At 49.0% G+C, this 20,386-nt stretch overlaps 1 protein-coding gene across 4 annotated transcripts; it reads right to left on the bottom strand.

Moving 5' to 3' along the window:
- Positions 1 to 769: 769 nt before the first annotated feature.
- LOC122370605 (cholinephosphotransferase 1-like) lies at positions 770 to 19,774 on the bottom strand. 4 transcript variants are annotated; one of them, XM_043346334.1, is made up of 11 exons: positions 19,616 to 19,774; positions 18,004 to 18,089; positions 16,813 to 17,105; positions 15,386 to 15,533; positions 13,664 to 13,786; positions 13,148 to 13,251; positions 8,267 to 8,407; positions 5,061 to 5,219; positions 4,639 to 4,764; positions 4,059 to 4,194; positions 770 to 2,101 (listed from the first exon to the last, which is right to left on the bottom strand). In XM_043346334.1, the coding sequence occupies exons 3-11, from the start codon at positions 17,047 to 17,049 to the stop codon at positions 1,983 to 1,985; spliced, it is 1,293 nt and encodes a 430-aa protein (XP_043202269.1). In that variant the 5' UTR covers positions 17,050 to 17,105; positions 18,004 to 18,089; positions 19,616 to 19,774; the 3' UTR covers positions 770 to 1,982. The 4 variants fall into 4 exon arrangements, with proteins under 4 accessions (XP_043202269.1, XP_043202270.1, XP_043202272.1 ...); XM_043346335.1 differs by lacking the exon at positions 8,267 to 8,407 and adding an exon at positions 10,293 to 10,424 and having other exon boundaries at positions 19,616 to 19,729; XM_043346337.1 differs by lacking the exons at positions 8,267 to 8,407; positions 18,004 to 18,089 and adding an exon at positions 10,293 to 10,424.
- Positions 19,775 to 20,386: the final 612 nt, after the last annotated feature.

Here is a 20,386-nt window from a genome sequence, read left to right as displayed (position 1 = left end):
CAACTGGCGCATGCATACCATCAAGGGATCTCATTAAAGGGACTATCCCACCTTTAACATGGGGTTTGAGTTGAGATAGCCAAGTTTGCGGCGAGGTTCAGAAACCACTATATATCTAGGTTGCAACCCCCGCGGCCTCTTGGTGTTGAAGAAATGCGTTCCCTTCATTTGAAAATGGGCCTTGTACAAGGCCCTACCTTCAACATGGAGCGACCGTTAGTGTGACGTCACCTCGTTCAGTCATTCTGATTTAAATGGGTTTGTTCGTTGAAAAATCGCTTAAAACTTGGTCTGAACTTTGTTGTGGTGCCTACAGAGTAAAAAGAATCAGCTTTATGACAGTAATGTGGCCTGGGGAAGGAGGTAATTTTGGGCTGTGACGTCACATATTTGAAAGTTTGTGTTTGGAATATGGGAAGCCTAAGATGTTTAATGAAAAATAAATGCCAAAACCGTGTTCCTGGTCATCCAATCTATAAAGCCGGGCACAATTTAACTGGTTTTAACATTTTAGAAGGTGGGATAGTCCCTTTAAATGCTGGAATTACAATCGACCGCGTTGTCAGTTTTGCTGAAACCCGAAGTCAACTGGCATTTGGCAATTGTCTTCGATCCCTCTGTTTGGTATATCAGCAGCAGTCTTATAAAACTAGAACGTTGATACGGTAACAACCTGCACATCTCTTTCTAGACGAGGTTAAATGCCTTCATGCCTCCCAACATAATATACCCCCATCCTAAAATCATACCACATTTCGAACACGTAACGTAAAAAGTAATGTGTATTTGTTCAGAAAAGCAAAAACTGAGAAGGCACAGTCACCCTGGAGAACACAATAACTTCGTGACAACCGGTTACAGCGGACAACCTATTCACGACGCCGTTACCTCACGCGGCAAAGAGCAACTTGCAACATATTAAAGCTGATATGGAAGAATAGCCACCATAAAACAAGAGTGGCCACACGGAAGGTTCAGTTCCGCCCGCGGACAGATAAGAATGTGAAGCTCGAGAAAGCTACCGCGCCACCGAAACGGTAAGCTGCCTCCTACGCTCTACTGGCTCCCTTCTAAAAGGATTCGTTGTTGGGATGTGCATATTGTACTGTACAAAACATGACTGACCTACCTACTAGCAAGCGATTCTCTATATTCTGAATATATATATATATAAATAATGAATACTTTGAGCTATCGTGTAGTAAGCAATATTTGATGGTGTACAATTAATTGGTGCACTGGGAACAGAGCTGATAACGACGGATAGACCAGTCAAAGGCTTAACGGACTAGCCAAAGTTTTTGTCGTTCTGTTGAAATTTAACAAACAATGCACAAATGAGCGTAAAAAACCTGAAGTACCGCGAGCAAGCAAATGTTGGGTGCCAGACCCCTCCAGCAACCCAGCAGTGTGCCATGGTCAGAACATCTATCGAACTAGCTATAGCAAACAATATAAAAGAACAACTCCACAATCACGGACATTGCGATTAGTTATAAACTAGCATTGCGAAATGGTGCAGCGTATTGCCTTGAAGCCAGCTTCTTAGAAGCTTATTCTTAAAAGCTTATCTTTACATAGGTTCATGAATGCAAACTGCTTACATCTTATTCGCGCAGCGGCTCTTGGTGCGGCTTGTGACTATATACAAGACAATGGAGGCACGAGGTGCCGAATAACCACCTAGGGGGAGAGTGAGATTAACAATCTTCTGGGAAATCTCCTTATCGAAAATAGAGACCCGGCGACAATGGGTTATGGAACATCAACTGAAAAACGTTACAACACCAATAGCATTTCAATCTGCTTTACAACCACCCATACGAATGGTCGCGCCATTACGCGTTTCACGCAGAATCTCCGACGAAATCTCAGCGATCTTGCTCCAGATCGATTTCTCGAAACTCACCGAGAGGATAGGCGTTCTCTCGCACAGCCAGGGCGACCCGTCACGTGCTCCGGTGCGGTCCCCACGGGTCAGGTCACGTGTCCTTGCGGGGCGGGGTGTCGCAGGCGACCTCACGGAGGGACTCTGTGGAGTCGCGGCTGGGCGAGCGGCTGGACCGCAGCAGAGGCACCTTGGCGGCCGAGTCCCAGCGACCTGTCGGTGAGGACGGGGTCAGAAAACGGCCGAGGGCGGGTCCAGAACGATATAAGGCTGAGGGGTGGCGCTGGCGTGGGATTGGCGAGTGACAGATGAAATGTTCGATCAGCTTACATGGTCATGATTTCAAAGCGACAGACATTAAATTTGCTTCTCGAGCATGAATGAGACGGTTGCAGGCCTTTAAGTATGGAAGAAAACACTATGACATTGATAAATGCACCAGAAATGTGTTCTCTACGCACGTAGCACGGGGGATATCAGCACTAACGGTAGCGAAAATCACATGACATGCTCTCGTATAGGATGAAATCCAAGTAGCAAGCATTACCCAAATTACCCGCGAGGGAACAGTCAGAATTACAGAAACAACCGAACAGCAGACGTCAACACGCCAGCTTACTACTTTCAACATAATTTTGAGTAAGCCACGCTGAAACACCTCTTTTTAACCTAAGCACGGTCAGCAACAGCAATGTAAAACAGAAAGAACACATCAAACTGAATACCCCAATAAAAGCACGCACACAACCGCGCCCGCGACTCAATCGGCAAGGCAGGGAGGGACATGCGAAAGGCGGAAAACCTCGGGGACTGACAGGCGGGGCACCCCGGAAAGTGACAGGCGGGGCATCCCGGACCAGGCAGGCGGGCACCCCAGGGACCGACAGGCGGGCACCCCAGGGACTGACTGACAGGCGGGGCACCCGAGGCGCGGTACTTACTAGGCTGTGTGCCAGGTCAGTGCGGTCGTCCCGGGGATCGCGCATCCCTCCTCCGCCACACACTCGATCTCGGACAGTCCGTCGTGTATTGGTGCGCGAGAGGCGGGCAGCGCACGCACAGATACACAGACACTCTCCATCCGTCCACGACGAGCAGGTAAATACCGGAGTTACCAGCCGAATCACACCCGCCGCCCGCCGGGCGACTGAGCGGGAGGGCGACCCAGAGAGACAGCTCATAGTCACCGGCCCTCGACTAGCTAGCCGCTCCTCAGTCGGCGATAATAATAATTATAATAATATTTCCAGACGCAGTCACACCTCCGTTGTCATTAGAAATGAACGTCATATTATCACCAAACGCGTCAAGCTTCTCTGAACTAAACTAGACTCGTAAACATTCGCTCCCTGCCCAGCACCAGCTGCTGGGAGGCCCCGGTTTTGTTGGATGGGATAGTACGACTCCCTCGAAAATAACATCCATCGCGGAGAGTCTGGCGCCCTCTCGATCAGCCCGAGAACTTGCTCTGGAACACCAGCGTTTTTCACAACACCACAGTCCTGTAACCGCGTGCAGCCCGTGCTACTGACACGGCCAGTGTGTCTTTGGAGCCCGGCGCCGGGGCCGACACGGGAGTAGCCCGGGGCCGACTGAGGTCAGGACAGGGACATCACGGCAGGCTGGGCCGGCAGGAATCAGGACACGACAGGGGCACAGGGAGGAACAGGGCGGACAGTTGTGCGCTCACCCGCTGCCCCCATCACAGAAGGCGGCAGCCGGGTCGGACATAGGACGCCACCTGTCGAACACTAACGCACGACTATTGATGCTACCGCGTCACGACGCTACAAGTAGAACCACAGAGAAGTTTGGCTCCTCACGGATACACATCAGGGACCCATACACATGTACGGAGACAGAACACCGTAACAAAAGCGATACACGTCGAATGGGCCGCGCGCCGGCCTCCACACGGTCGGCGGGACGCCGGCGGCCGGCCGCTGTCGGTCACGGTGCGTGGGACGCTCCCCACTGCTGCCGGGAGGGCTCGGGGAGTCGGGGAGGGTCCCGGGGCCCCTGTGGCGGCGGGGAGTGTGCGTGGCCCTCACAGCGGCGCCGGCCGACCGGTAGCGGCGGCGGCGGCGGCGGCAGCGGGGCGCCAGCTAGCTGGCCTTAGTGCGGAGCTGAGCGCGTGCTGTGACCCGCCCGGGTCCGGCCGGGGACGCACCTGGGCCAGCCGCTGGCGCCGCCGCCGCCGCCGCCGCAGACTGCTGCTTGATGCGGAAGCAGTAGATGCCCATGTGGTCGCAGATCTCTGTGCAGATCTTGCGCCAGTAGTCGAGGAAGTCCACCAGACCCCAGATCTGCGGGCAAAGGGGAGGGACGGGATCAGTAACGGCTGCTGCGGTATGACGAGTTGGTTACACGAGACAACTTGTACTGCATTGTGTTGTATTAGCGTCATGGACAATCCACACATGGCGTGGCGATTGCTGCCCACTTATAAGCGACAATTCTGGGCGGCATTCGAAAACAACTGAAAATGTGCGGTAGTACCTACCCATGATTTCGGCGCAGCTTAGTACTTCGGCTAACATTACCACTAAGTCAAGATACGTTCAATGCACTGACTATCTAATTGAATTTGAAACAAACACTGGCAGAAGAAAGCAGCATTCTTTTCGAGAAAAAAAGCAAGCGCCGCCTACATTAGTAACTGATCTTCGTGCATTCGGATTCGAAATGGCCGTTGTTACCGATACGCCTGGCAATGTGACAAGATGTCAGTGAGGTGGTGGGTGACTCACCAAGCAGACCCAGAGCACGTAGTACTCCTGGAAGTATGTGTTGAAGTACTGGTTCAGGAACAGCATCGCCGGCCCGATCATGGACGAGTCCGAGTACTCGAGCTCCGACCGGGTCATGTGTGCCAACTGTCGGCAGACGGGACGGGGTGGGTCACCGTCACAAGTCAGGGTCGGAACCTGTGCTTGGATGGTCAGTGGACGGCACCCGTCACAGTGCAAACCGGATATCGTAACTGAACAGACCGGCGAAAACAAAAGAACATCCTTTGTCGGCTATAACGCAATTAGCAGTTTGCCTGGTAACTTATAGCCTACTATCATGTTTGAAAAGAATACGATTTACAGCTAGGTTGGCGAGCAAACAAAGGAACTTTTTTCAATGCCGCAGCTCTGAATCTAAACATCCAACACCAACAACTCACCACCAATTTACAGGTGACCTTGGAGGCCACCGTGGCGAACGCTATGACGTACAGCACCGGGTGCGTTTCGTAGACGTGCTGCAGCGACTTCCTGTAGATGACGAACGCCGGCACGACCACCAGCGCCAACGGGATGCTGGGAGACAGCACCGACGTGCCCTGGCGGCCGCCGAGGGGAGGGGTTAGACATGGCGAGTGAGGGCTGGCCGTGAGTAGGAGATAGTTTACAACGAATAGGTAATCGTTTAAAAACATGTTTGTTAATAATTTCAAATATACAACGCTCAAAATAAGATATACATTTTAGCACAGCGTCAAGCGAACTTTATTACTGTAGTTTATTGCTTAAAAAAATCAAACGAACTACTGACAGCGTATCAAAGAAAGACGTTTACTGTATGCCTGGCCTATTCAAATACATTAGCCTGAGGGGTGTGGTAATAACTGGTGTAAGCAAAGTGACCACGGTCAAAAACGAATTACCAAGTCAACATTTTGGGATGTCCTCGTTCAAAAAACGGCTAAGAGCTTCGGTCTAGACAATTATTTTATCGTTGGCATACAGTAAAATACATACCAAACTCGGCCGGTGATAAATTTTCAAGACCTCAGTCCTTACTGATTTTTGAACTCGGCCTTCGGCCTCGTTCAAAAATTCAGTAAGGACCTCGGTCTTGAAAATTTATTTACACCGGCCTCGTTCAGTATTATATAATACTGAACGAGGCCGGTGTAAATAAATTTTCAAGACCGAGGTCCTTACTGGATTTTTGAACGAGGCCGAAGGCCGAGTTCAAAAATCAGTAAGGACTGAGGTCTTGAAAATTTATCACCGGCCGAGTTTGGTATGTATTTTACTGTATGCCAACGATGCCAACGATAAATTTATTTTCTGGACCGAAGCTCTTAGCCGACTTAGGAACGAGAACATCCCAAAATGTTGGCTTAAGTGCATTCTGGTAATGCATTTTTGACCGTGGTCAATTTGCTTACACCAGTTATTACCACACCCCTCTGGCTAATGTATTTGAATAGACCAGGCATACAGTAATATATATTACACACTCCAGTCTACAATAATAGTTCTAGCTGCAAATAATAACAGCCTCGTTCTACACATCTGAAAGCTACATAGCATGCACTACAAAAGGACAACAGAAGACGACAAAACACAAGCACAGCTACTACGCACGCACACCAAACAACAAAGAGCACAGCGTAACAAAAACCACCAATCATCAAACGTCAGTGTGCAAAAGCATTTATAAACACTATCTGCAGAGCGCAGTGTCGTGCCACCTTCGCCATTCTACACCTCCCCTCCTCCCCATGCAGTGCGCTCAAGGTGGGCGCTCTTGTGAGACGGAGCGCAGCGTTACGGGGCGGCCCGGACGTCATGGGGTCCGATGGTGGCTCACCGACACACGACAGCCGGAAGGGAGCAAATGGGCGCGTGACATGACGTGGCCAGAGTCGCTCTAGCCAGCACGCGGCCAGACGAGCGAGGAGATGTGTAAAGTGGCCACATTTAGCAGCGTCCCAACTCCCAGCTGCGTATATTATGGTCCGTGTACCGCGGCTACGCAGTGGACCCCAGTCGCTATTGTTGATAAAGCACGGTGACTAGATAAATGGTGTAGAGTATGATGGACGGGTGTGATTGCGGCTGACTGAACTTAACTTTCCGAGATCAGTGAAACTTAAAATGTCACCGAACAAATGTCGATGCCGGGCTTTGGACTTTGCAAGAAACAAGTGTTCGCCATTTTAGCATAAAAAAGTTAAGTATGAATGTGTACCGATAGTTTTACGGCGACGGTATTTTTCACAAGAAAAGAAACAAAACTATGTTGCATGCCATAACTGAATCGCTGCACCAGTTTTTACCAAAACGTAAAATCCGTCACATGCCCCACACCCGAGGGCGGCCCATATGCCCATGTGCCCATCATTTCCCTATCAACAGGTTTCTACACCCCTACCAACAGTCCAGCGCACCCTGCGCCCGGCCGCTGGGGGCGGGGCGGGCTGCTATCGGTTCGCCCAAGTGGCCGGGCCGAGTCTCACTTGACAGATACAGTACACATCGACACTTCAGTGGGTCCACCACCAGTGGCCCGGAGCAAAGGTCAATAGCGGGGTCACGGCGGACGAGGCCGTCCCGTCCCGTCCCATCCCCAGCGTGTTCGAGGAGCGTGCCCGCCCCGTACCTTCACAGCCAGAGTCAGAGGGTGGTATAGCCAGCGCTGTATCCAAAACGCGAGACTCGCGTCCCACGGGAGGCGGGTCACCATCATGTCAGCTGTGGTGTCCAAAAAGAAAGAGAAACAGAAGAGACCATAACAGAAACTATGTGAAGCAGTAAGGGCGGTGTGTAGCAAGCTGTGACAAATAGGTACTGTGCATCCATGCCCGTGCGATAGTGCAAGAAAAAGATCAGACGGACCAAACTGAGAAGATCAAATCACCAGTAAAGGATCAAATCAATCTTCAGGCGACTGCGAGGCAGAAAAAGCGCGTTCGGGTCCTTCCGGGCCTCTCTAGCAGCTAGTCACAAAAACAGGCGCGTCACAACGCCAATAAACAGACGGGGGCGTCACACCATTGTGTGACGTCACCGGTCACGTGGTCCACAGTGTAAACAGGCGCCGCGTGGTGGCCGATCAGCTGGTGGGGAGCGGGGGGGGGGATAGTGGAATCTGGATGAGATCAGAGCATCGGGGCGGACGGAGAGAAGGGAATCGACAGAGGGAACAAACCACAGACTAGAAGGCATTCGTGACAGAAAAGTTGCTTATTGAAAGTGAAAATATCAACTGCATGGTTGCAATTGGTTGCAATTCACTGGGTGAAAGCTGGACCAGGGTAATGGCTTCATTGAGAGTAAATGAACGAGAAAAAAAAAAACTGGAAGACGGATGTTTTTGTACCTAAAAAAGTTACAAAGGACTGATCGAGGATGAGAAAACTAAGTAATACATAGGTGTAACCAGAAACGTAAATGGTCAATCGACTGTGTCAAAGCTCTGACCGGGAGGTGTTTCATATTTAGTGCACAGGACAGAGGACAGCTGCGGGTTGGAGACTGGCGGACGATACAGGGCAGCCACACGGCGGCTGGCAGTGTGTACAGAGGAGGGTAGCGCTGTGCGGCAGCCGTCGCCATGGACCAGTGACGTCACTATATCTCCTGCCGCGCCACTCACGGCCACCGTGGAGCCGTTTTTGCCGATACCGCCGCGCATGATGCGCCCGAAGTACTGGTGGACGTGCAGCGCGGCGGCGCCCACCGTCGCCGAGAAGGGGACCATCTTGAGCGGCACCGTCAGACCCCCGTACAGTCGGATCTGAGGACCGGCAGCCGGCGCAGTCAGCGGGGGCGCGTCCCGAGCGAGACCGGTGTCCCCTGAACCCTCCCTCTGCCCGGCAGCGCAAGGGGAGGCGGTCGGAGGGATGGGTGTGGCAGGAACTAGATAAATGAGCCCTTCTGTGGATATTGTGACGTGGGTATGCGGGATATTGCAATGTGATAGGATGGCTGTTCGCTACCCAGCTGACCGCTGCTCACCGGATCATGCAATGGCTTAAACGGGTACCGGTTATTTCCTGTGAAGGCAGAAGTCAACAGCGTCGTCAGGACCCCACAATGCTCACGGCAGAGAAGACATGCTATTGTAAATAATATCATCTGGTGCCCAGTGTGTTGATGCGATAATCGTCATTCCGTCGATACCCTCAATTGGACCCTGCTGACAGTCCCCAGCGCGGACTCGCGGAATTCAGCCAACGGCCGATCCAGGACCAAAGTCCGGCCCGAGAACTCACTGCCCACGCCACCAAACACCAGTCGGTTCGGAAAGGTCAGTGTCCGCCTCTGTCGTCCCGCGTCGACAAACTAAAGGCGCTCTCCACGCTGGAAATAGAGGCTAAAGTCGATGATAGGGCTTGTCAATGGTGATATCAGAACTTCAGTGCGACCCAGCACGATACATTCTTCGTCGTGCGGCAGTCCATTTAAGTGGCAGAGTACTTCAGTTTGGCATCTGCCCTTCAAAGATAAGAAGAGGTAGACTTCCATTCTCATGCGCCCAGGTGATCCATAAATATCGTTCAATTCATGCAGCATTGGTTTTTCTATATCCTCCTCCGATCCTGTGACAGCCTGATGACAATCAATAACCATCCACCTTCCCGGTCGCCGCCTATTGACTTCCTCTCTGGCGGTCGACAGACGAGGTGCTCAATACAGACCCGCCGCGGCTCCCCGTCAGACTCCACAGGGCTATCACCGCCGGCTCGGCTCTATCTATGTATAGGCGGGTCGATGTCTCCGGGAGACGATATTCCTCTCCCTCACGCTATCAGACAGTCACGCGGCCCCCACAGTGTATCGAGCCACGCTCATAGAAGCGATGTCCAGTCAGTTGATTCCAGCTCGGGAGCGTAGAGGCTTGGTTCACAGTAACATTGTCGCAAGGACACAGCTATTTGAGAAAACGCTACATCTTATCATATCAGCTAATAAAATCACGACCAATTCAATCATCCACAGTGAGAAACTTCCCTTCTGACTTGATATTACTTCAGGGCCTGGGGACGGCGGCATTTATTAGATTTTGCGCTCTTGGGACGAGTCCAATCACCACCCGTCGCCATTCTAGCAGGTGTTTCGATCCAGACGGCATGCAGTACCGTGTCAACCAGCCCTCACCCCAGACAGACCCAGATGCATTACCTGCCCGGTCCCTGGACGTAAGACAGACACCATGCAGTACAAATCCCGATACCCCGCGTCATTCCAGTTTGAGGACGTGAATCTCCAAAATCAGCACAGCCGTTAATGCATCGCTTCTAATTCAGCTCAGGACAGAACTGACGGAATCCACTCAACACACTTGTCTACATAAGACGACGAGACAGCCAGTGAACGGCGGGTAACACTCTAGGAACACGGTGAACTATCACACCCAGAGCTTACTACACAGTGATAAGGAAAGACTATCGAAACACATAACAGACACGCCGACAACAACACATCCAACTTACCTACCAACAACAGACACCCAACACCCATTCCCCAATACATCGATGACCTAGTCTGAACTACAGCAATCTGCCCTGTCACCCACACACTCGTAACACACACGACTCCTCAGCAGCCTGACAGTCGCACCGATCCACAGTCCAGACAGGATGTTCAAACCTCGCCATCAACCACCGCCCTGCGCTTACAGCCACACTGGATCCGTTCTTGCCGACGCCGCCCGTCAGGATGATGCCGAAGCTGCCCACCAGGTGGATGACGGTGACGCCCACGCCCATCACCACCAGCATCACCTTCAGCTTGTAGCCCGTGTTGCTGATCTGCAGGGTCGCTGACGTTAGCTTTGGGGGCCCGGCGTGCGTCGGGACGGAGAGCCAGGTGTAGGGAAAGCGTGGGTATATACATGAGGCTTTGTGGGAGCTTAAAGGTAGTGTGCCACCTTTGAAAGATTTCCCGTTTTATTTTTCCTAGGATAAGAAGCTTCTGTTTTTACCTAATATCGCAAAAAAAAAAAAATCAAAAATGGGCCTGGAATAGTGCCTTTTTCGCCTAAAAGTTTATCGGTTTTTAGATATGTATAACAACTGTAGTGGGCTCACCTGCAAACAGGCGTCGGGCAAGAATCGCGAATGCGGCGCACTTGTGACAATAAGCAAAGGTCATTATAGTGTTACGACCCTACGACGTACGGGAATGAGTTATCAGCTGTCTAATCGTAGACAACACAATGTCGAGCCTTAAACTGTAAGCCTGTATTGGTATTGTTTCTTAAATTTGGCTGTCGAACATTAATTTGTGGTTTGAAATATGATTTTATGTAAAATAATTGATATGAAACAGCCGTCTCTTAAGTTATGACCCCATTACACCACATGCAAGTGGCAGAAATGACAATGATCAGCTGACGCATTTTTCTTGGCCGAAGTCAGAGCGCGCGGCCCGACGCACCACGCGTATTTGGAAATTCCGACCTCGACGAGCATCAGAAGCCACCTAACAGGCGTGTTCGAAACCGCAGGAGATGATGATGAACGGGTTTATCGAAACTTGATTGGATGAGCCTATCGGCAATAGCGATTTTAGTGTGTGCATTTATTGTTCATAGTGGTGTGAAATGTGGTTGGGGTACGACCGACAACCCGTCGGGGCGAATTTCGCACTGGGGTACTCAAAATTTGAAGAATTTAAGACGTTTCCATAAGTTTTGAAGGTATGGATAAGTTCTAAAAATCCGGTTCTCCTTATCCGGGTCATTAACTCCATATGGTCCATGAAAGCTGGCACACTACCTTTAAATACAAATTACTATGTTAAAAACCAACTGCAAACAATCAAAGATGAAGGCAAAAAAAACGAGACGTTACAAAAGCACCAATCGAACTTAAGCACCTAGAGATTATTAATGAGTATTGAAAATGTCAAAACGCCTACAAGACAAACGAAACTAAAAGCAAGGTGAGCAGCTTCAGCAGCATACAGGATGATGTTCGGTTATCTGTCGATTTCGGAAGAGTCTGCAATTTCATCAAATCGCCCATCCACAGACCACAACAATACAAAAGATCATTGCCTAGGAGCAGCATCACCCACCAACGATCCACAGATAAAATCCGCAAAAATAGACTACAGAATCAGCATCCGACAGATCGGTCACTGACCGCCCAGACATCTAAAAACACGGCCCATCTATCGTCCAACACCATCCATCCCTGCCAGAATGACGCTATCGGCGACAGTACCACCCCACATCCCCCCGAGCGACCAGCGGGCACACCCCGGCCTTGGGGTGTCACGGTCTCGGTCACCCCCGGCCAGCGACACAGTCCGCCGGCCGGGGGGACGGGACGGCGGGTCAGAGGGCAGCCGACCGAGCCCGGCACTCAGCGGTGCACCCGGCGGCTGCAGCGCGGCGGTCGGGACTCTCCACGGCGCGGAGTGCTGATTATGACAGCCCGGCGCGGCGACGGACGGCCACTTCACACTGATTGGACCGACAGGCAGGGCCGAAAGCGCCCGGCGCTACTGGCGGGGCACGCTCCGTGTTGCATGTTACGTAAGGGGATCACAGCGCTGGCGGCAACGCTGCTCGAGAAAACCAAATAAGCCAAACGATGAGCGACGCAAATGCTTGATTAAGTACATTGCCGTAAAACATTGCACCCATTACCATTCTGAATTGAAGACTGGACAGTTTTTTACCAGCGACTGCTCACAATAAATACACCTGTGTATGTTAAGTGAAGAGCTGATAGTACAAATGATCGGGGCCACAAGTGAAATTATCTTATCAATGTCTGATATTGAGACAGCACGTCTTCATCGAAACTTGTGTGTGTGCTAAAACCGGCACCGCCAGTTCTAAACACAAACGCACCATCACAACCCACTTCACGAAGGAAAAAAATACTAGACACCATATTTCAGCTTCGTCGTACCAAATGCTCCGCATAATGTAGAAAAAGTAGCCTTGTAGTAGAATCTTCAAAGTGAACGAACTTAATAAATATTTCCGTTTCGCTGGGGCGACACGGGCACTTGAATGAAACATAGTGGTGAGAAATGGCTGAAGTATGTGCCGCGGTAAACAGTAAGGTCGTAACTCACGGCACTGTGGGCGGGCCAGGGTAATACATGGGTGGAACACCACAGTCACTGAGCACGAGTGAACAAAAATGGCCCCCTGTGACCTGGCGACAGCGTCACTTGAGCTAAAGTGCACGTGGTCACGTGGTCCGCCCCAAATGGCATAAAGCGGACCGAATTCGTGATCCATGACCAGTGACCACACACGTCAAATGGCCTAAAAAGACCACTTGACTTGACAAATTCCAGTGACGTAGAGTGACGATCACTCTACGGTGATCTATCCAAGCACTCGTGAACTAGTCTGTTGAGATTGAATTGCTACAACGACCCGACCCGTCCCAATGGTCTAAACCGTCCAGTGACCCGACCCGTCCCAATGATCTATCCGTTCAGTGACCTGACCCGACCCGTCCACACCAACCCGTCCCGACCGGCGACCCGTCCACAGTGACCTGACCTCCATGTTCCAGATGTCGGAGCCGAAGATAGCGCCGATCACGTACAGCGAGATGACGCAAAACTGCTCCTCCGTCACGTCAATTTTGCCAAACTTCAGCGTACCTGGCAACACACACGGGAAATTAGTATCACCACCGCATAGAATCACACCGCCGGGGCTGAGCGATAACACACGTCTCTCATATCGACCCAGATCTAACCGCTTCAATATTGGGATGCGGGCTGGAGATGGCTATAGCAGTACCGGCGTCGGTAGTAGCTGTGACGGGAGAGGGGCCAGGGGTGGGTTGGGAAGGATGCGGGCCTGGACGGCAGGAGGGCTCACCTAAGACAAAGGTCTCCCAGTGGCCGATGCAGATATAGAAGACCGCTCACCCGAGACCAAAGTCTGCCAGTGGGCAATGTAGCTATATAAGACAGCTCACCTGAGACGAAAGTCTGCCAGTAGGCGATGTAGAGATAGTGCTCACCTGAGGCGAACGTCTGCCAGCGGTCGATATAAAAGACAGCTCACCTGAGACAAAGGTCTGCCAGTGGGCGATGTAGAATAGCGCGATGGCGGTGAAGCAGACGACAAACATCATCATCGGCGACTCTCCCATACTGGTCATGGTGGCAACGCCCACCACTACAAACACTGGAACGGAACAAACACGGGGTTAAAACCGGCACATAAAGACGAACGAAAGGTACTACAAAAGTACGAGAAACACACATGTGGGACAAACACCGATGAGTGATAACAACCACTGCAGCTGGATGCTATTTTGTATGGCTTTTGGCGTCAACTAAATACACGATCTGTTGCCGAGACGGGCTCCCGACAGCTTGCAACTACTAATTCAACTATAAGCTCAACAACTTAGCCCTATTAGTGGCAGGCTCCTGGCTACCCCATATTAGTGGCAGGGGGGGGGGGCTGTTTACGACCCCCCTTGATATCTCGAGATCTAACCGGCCGATTTTCAAAATTCAAACGGCATTCGATTTGGCTCAACGAGATCTACATTTCTAAAAAAAAAAAAAATTAAAAAATGTCAATAGGGGGGTAGAGGGGGTAAAAACGGGCAAATTGCAGATACATTTTAGACTGTTTATCACGGCCAGGTTTCTGAACCAATCTTAACGCAACTATTGCCGATCGATAGAGAATGAACCAGGAATTCACATGGATCCTAAAAATATGCATTTTCAAAAATCATAGGCGGATACAGATCATTGAGATTGGGGGTACACAAAAAGTATAGTAAATAAGGTTTTTGTTGGTACTGTTTCTAAAAAGGGTGGCAATGGTCTTGTTATGTTACAATTTTCTTATGAGAGAACGACTAAAATTGTATTGGTCATGCATAGGCGGTGTCAGGGCACCTATGTTGGGAGGTAAAAAATAACCCCCCTTTTTGGACGCCTGGATCCGCCTATTATAGCAAAAACGTGTCAAAAGAGGATGCACAATAACTTTGTATATGTTATCACATGATACCTTTCATTCACTGTTCGTAAAACTGGTGCAGCATCGTGATCTTCGCCCAAATGACTCGCTTCACGAATAGGACCCCCCAATTCCCAGTGCTCTGGAGCCGCCCCTGGTAAAGTTATGAACTTGAAATTTTCAGGGAATGTGCCCAATTTAGTTTTAGGAAAAGTCGGAAAATTTCAGCATCGTAGCTTCAGCAGTTTCGGAGATATTCCCGAAAAACCTGAGGGGTGGATAAAAACAACCCCCCCCCCCTGCCACTAATAGGGTTAACATTTCGCTATCACCCCAAGCTTGCATAAAGCATCGCTAGCATTTGTCCCTGAAAGGTGGCACAAACCCGACACGTTTCTGCGGGCTGCAGCGCGCCAGGGCCATTGTGACGATCAATATTCCGTGACAGCGGGCTCTGTGCGCCGTACCGTCTGCTCAGCTCACACTACAGTCCGTCCGACACTTCCCACAAAGCCCACTTCATCATCGACAGGCAGCCGTACAAGCGCAGCGGCGCATATAAAACGGGATTGGAGCTTCACTGCTCGCGTAACCACACACGCCGGCCAATTAGTCAAACGGTGTGACCTTTGATAAACAGCCTTTGACAAACGCTTAGCACATGGTCATCGTGTGGCTTCCATATGGAGCTTATTGCCCCGCGACGCGGTGTTGTGCCTCGCTTTCAACAGGCTTCTTTGACTACCCCAATGGGACCTTTTAAAGGAGATGGACTACGGAGTGAGATTGACTACGGAGCCTCACCTACGGACACGGAGTCGCAGCCGTGGTCAAACAGCTCGCCGAGCGGGGACGAGGAGCCCGTGCGGCGCGCCTGTTTGCCGTCGATGGCGTCCAGACTCTGGTAGATGAACAGGCCCAGTCCGGCCAACAGACAGGCCCACTGCGGGGTCTGTCGGACGGAGCAGGGACGTCAGAGACGGTAGGGGAGAGTGGGGCACATTCGTGCAAAAAATGGATAAACCCATATATCTGTTCTTTGGTTAGTGCAATGGGAAAATTGTTGATTGTAGTATGGAAAGGAACTATTGCAGATAGTTTTCCTCTTTAAAATTTATCCTATAAAATTATTGCTTCCATTAGAAAAAAATGACTTTTATTAACTCTGAACATTTGCACGAAACTGCCCCAGCTATGGGGCACATTCGTTCAAGAGATGGGGCACTTCCGTTCACCCGGCAAAATTCGAGAAATTACCGGGCATTACCAGAAATTTACCAAAGGAAATTGGCAGGGGGTCATTTCACTTGATTCCTTTCGACAAGAATGCATTGCACAACAAATGTAGAAAGAATGGGCTGGCCAACAAGAATGTGCCAACTGCCGGCCTCCGTGACCTCGCCAAGTTCGCGTGAATTGCTCGTCACGACGTCGCAAGCAGTCGAGACTGAGTCAGGCGAGCGTCATTAGAGAAACCTACTACAGATAAAGTCATAAATCGCAAAAACTAAAAAAAATATGCACGAATGTGCCCCCAGGCAGTGCGTACACGAACCTGCCCCACAACGTTATTAGTAATATATTTCAAAATTTCTTTTTGAAAAAATGACACTTTTTCAACAAACAAGTTTGCAGCAGTTCCGTGAATAGAGTGGGCTTCTTCACCCCCAATTTTGAAAAGCTGAACCACATTTCCGAGTCAGGATCACGAAAATGGATGATATGAGAAAAGTTTGGAAAGCTCACGAATATTACAAATTTGCGTTTTTATCAAGCATGACAGCAGGTACAGTGTTGTCTTCTACGGTGAACGAAGGGCGGCAATGATAGACATATTTCCATAATTTACCTTGAGCTCGTGCAGTCACTCGTGTTCCCATAAACTGCTGAAAACGAATGTGCCCCATGCACGAATGTGCCCCACTCTCCCCTACGGAAGAAATTAATGGCGTCGTCCCGCTGCATGAAGAAATTCATAGGTGCTTGCATAGCTGTTAAAAAAGGGCTGCTTCTGCCATATCGATAAGTGACTTTTACAGTGATTGGTAGTACTTGCCAGAATTATCGTCGAAACTTTGTCAGTGCTCCGACGAAACCACCTGCACCGTTATCCTCCTCGCGATTCACAACAGGCGAACGGGCGTCGAACGCCCTACCCCTCCCTCCCTCCCCTCTTCCGGGCCGCCGCCCGGACCCTCACCGATCCCCGTACCTCGGTCTCCGTCACTCACCGATCCCTTGGCGTCCGGGTTGTAGTAGACAAGGATGAGCGTGGTGGCGATGTTGACGGCCAGGCCGGCCAGCGTGATGAGGTTGGGCGCCAGCCACAGCGGACACCGGCCCACCAGCCAGTTCCACCAGGGCTGCATGTACGGGTCGAGCACGCTGTCACTCTGGCAGCTGTACTTGTGCTGGTCGAGATTCTGCAGCTGTGTCGGCGACAGCAGCCGCTCGCGGCCGAACAGCATGGCGCCGCGGTGAGGGGGATCTCCAGGAATCGGCAGGCGTCACAGCAGCACCACCTCTGCCGAGGAGAGGTGGGAGGTCAGTCAGAAACGTTGGATCATGTGTGTGTGTGTTTTTTTTTTTTTTTTTGTCAGTGGCATGGCATAACATAACAGCATCTGCAATCTTCACCCTACACTTAACCTTATAATTTTTTTATACTTTTTTACCATTCAACATCTAAGCAGCTGATCAAAGACAGTACCAAGCAATTGACAATTGAGCCTTCAAATTTCACCCATGCATTCTGTCTAAAGTCTTTTGTTATCCTCATGTTTTATTTTCAGACCATGAATTTACATAACTTTATTTTAAATTAGATAGTTCAATGCAACTGTAATCTTTATATAGTCAGTCATTCAAATCAGTCACTGCCTTCAGGTAGAAGGTGGGTAGTCCCTACTCCCTGGTCTAGTGTAGTAGGTACTCCTGTATCAACAAATCTAGAAATAGCAAAAAGGCTTTGAAATCACTTATCATATTGACAGCGCAGCAGTTCTACTCCACAAACACAACAGAGCCATTACACAACAGCTTTGACAAAATATGCACACATTAAGATTTAAGTTACCTTTGTTTTACCCAAAGCTATATAAAGTTTTCCCCAAACACAATTTTTTTGTATGGGCTGCACATAAAAATTTAATATTATTTTGTAGATAATTCCAATTCACAGAAGCTAGGCTATATCACAAGAGCAGCAAGACCATGCACACCAGCAACTCAAGATGACACAGAAAATATTAATCAAGAGACCATGCAAAACACATGTGCCATGAGGTTACTTGACAAATAAGTGCATGCCTAAAGCCTAAAGGTCCATGAAGCATGAAGGTTTTGGTAATTGACATACAAGTTTATTTGCCAAGTGCAATGCACTTGTATTTCAATATACAAATAAGTAAATAGGTACCTACCCATTTGTGTTCATATTTGACTTAATTAATGCTTTAATCTTTTAGTTTGACCATCTCAACTTTAAACTCAACATGACCATCTCCACCTGAAATAATTGGTCAAGAAGAGCATATCTTATTCAACCATTAGCTTTTGACCAGCTGTACAGCCCACCGCTAAAGTAATGTAGGGTTTTACCAATCTCAACGGTTGGCTTTGACTGGCGATTGTTTAATGCGGAGTAATTGAAAAGAAGATGTCAATAGCTTAAGTTGAAGCTGCAAGGGTGACAATACATATAAGCTACATTCAAAGTTTCATTGTAGTCTGGCTAATCGTTCCTAAGCTTCAGAAGCAGAACATACCCATGACTGAAACCGCACATTACTTCTGCTGTGGACTGTACCTACTTATGCATAATGCTCAATTCCGAAGCCAAGCTTCACTCCGGGTTATTCCAATTCTTTGAGTGCCAATGTCATTTCACAGAATACATCAGTTGGGCAAACTAGACCTTTGGAATCAAAATATGGAGGCATCAAAAGATTGATTCCTTATGACCATATTTGGGCATAAATGCAGACCATTTCTAACATACCAATCACATAAAAATAAGAGGGTGTTTCAAGAAGGAGCATGCCTGATCTTGAACAGAAATGCTGGAGCTATCTCCTACGCAAAATAATATTGCTCTTATCATAACAATTTGAATTCTATAAGTAGTGAAAGGCAATCAAGGAATTGATTCACTTTAAACAGATAATCATAATATTGATTCCCCATCAGCTGGCTAATCATTATTTTGATTCACAGGTAATGTTAAGAGATAGGCAACAATGACTTGCAGGAATACATCATTTATCTTGCTATTATTCTCATTCAGTGGTATCCTCAGCACCACAACAGATACCTATAGCATTGTTGTACTTAACCTTCACTACATTTGATAACAATTCACAATTTTTAAATGTCAAAAATACAAAAACTGAAGCAACAGGTAAAAACCATATAATAAATATAAAAGCACTACAACAATGATAATTAGTGGTTTGAAAATTTCATTTTGTCATTTTACACGAATACTGATTGTTTAGTATGCGATTCGTGATACAAAAATAACATACAGTGTGATTTCCTCAAAACAGCTTTTACGTGATGGACAGTGGCTCTGTCTTTTTCCCATTCACAAGGCCAAAGGGACAATTTCTTAATTTTGAGGTAACACTTTTTGGAAACCTACCACATTTTTCTACCTTTTTAAAGAAAAATCTCACCGTCATGGGCCTTTTTTCAACCGTAACGATACATTTGAAGTCAAAAGTGTACCCAAATGAATCAAAAAATTGATTCCATGCCCATATTTGGTCATGGCTCCTCCCACCAGAATCAAATTATTGATGCCTCCATATTTTGATTCCAAAAGTCTAGTTTGCCCAACTGACATTTGATATAATTCTAATTTCAGAGCATATCAGGTAAAAAATCAAGCAAATAAAATATCAACATGCTGACAGATATATGCAATATGCATGCCAAACTTGATATTCATATCATTACTGAAAAATTTTGACTGGTGACTTTGTATTCCGGAGTCCTCCAGTATGAAGCAAAAATATTTTCCATAAAACTTACCTAAAGAAGCTGTAAAGATTGCTGATCTAAGATATTTCATTCAAAAACAGCTACAAAACGAAAATTCAGCAATTATCCCACTCCGCTCACTCTCCCCCACCACCAAACTGAAAAACACAAACACAAGCGACGAAATGTCGACGATTTCGACTCACCAACGTTTGAGGTTTCTCGTTTTCTCCAAGATTTGGTCTTATGACGTCACTATTTCAGGGCAAAAAGGAGGGTTACGATTGGTTGTTGGAGTGAATGGTGTGAACAAGGCCCTAAAAAGATGTAAATAAGTGGCAACTACTAAAATGAAATAACCAAGGCTAAGAACGGCGCTTATTAGCGGTTGAGGCGCCGAGGGTCTACGCTGGCCATATTTCGACTCAGCAGGGCTCCACAGAGCTCGTAAGAGCACCACATGGGCTCCTAAATAGCCACGCTAAGAGATCCACAAGGGCCCTGGACCCCACGCCACGTAAGCCTCTGAGGGCTCCTTGCCGGCTTCTGAAAGCCCCCACGGCCCACCGGCCTATTTTGGGTCAGCTCTAAGGGTCCTACACCCACCTGTGATGGCCTTGCCCTTGGCCCCACACAATTTTCTCTGAGGGCCCCAGGGCTGCGGAGTCGGAGTCGGAGTCGGGGTCGGTCAGAGTCGACAGTTGTGACCGGAGTCGGAGTCGGAGTCGGAGTCGATTTTAGAAACCCGAGCCGGAGTCGGAGTCGGAGTCACCGAAAATCTGTCGACTCCGCAGCCCTGCTAGGTCTGCGGAGTCGGAGTCG

This window comes from Amphibalanus amphitrite, unplaced genomic scaffold, assembly GCF_019059575.1.
Source record: "Amphibalanus amphitrite isolate SeventyFive unplaced genomic scaffold, NRLGWU_Aamphi_draft 001149F_arrow, whole genome shotgun sequence".
In the NCBI taxonomy this organism is placed as follows: domain Eukaryota; kingdom Metazoa; phylum Arthropoda; class Thecostraca; order Balanomorpha; family Balanidae; genus Amphibalanus; species Amphibalanus amphitrite.
This window is presented reverse-complemented; position numbering and strand designations above follow the sequence as displayed.

Excerpts from the sequence above, each read along its gene's own strand:
- LOC122370605 (XM_043346334.1), bottom strand. The coding sequence starts at position 17,049 with ATGCTGTTCGGCCGCGAGCGGCTGCTGTCGCCGACACAGCTGCAGAAT. Across the intron at positions 13,787-15,385 it reads CTGCGACTCCGTGTCCGTAG|TGTTTGTAGTGGTGGGCGTT; the intron begins GTGAGGCTCCGT and ends GTTCCGTTCCAG. Across the intron at positions 8,408-13,147 it reads CCGACATCTGGAACATGGAG|ATCCGACTGTACGGGGGTCT; the intron begins GTCAGGTCACTG and ends GCCGGTCCTCAG.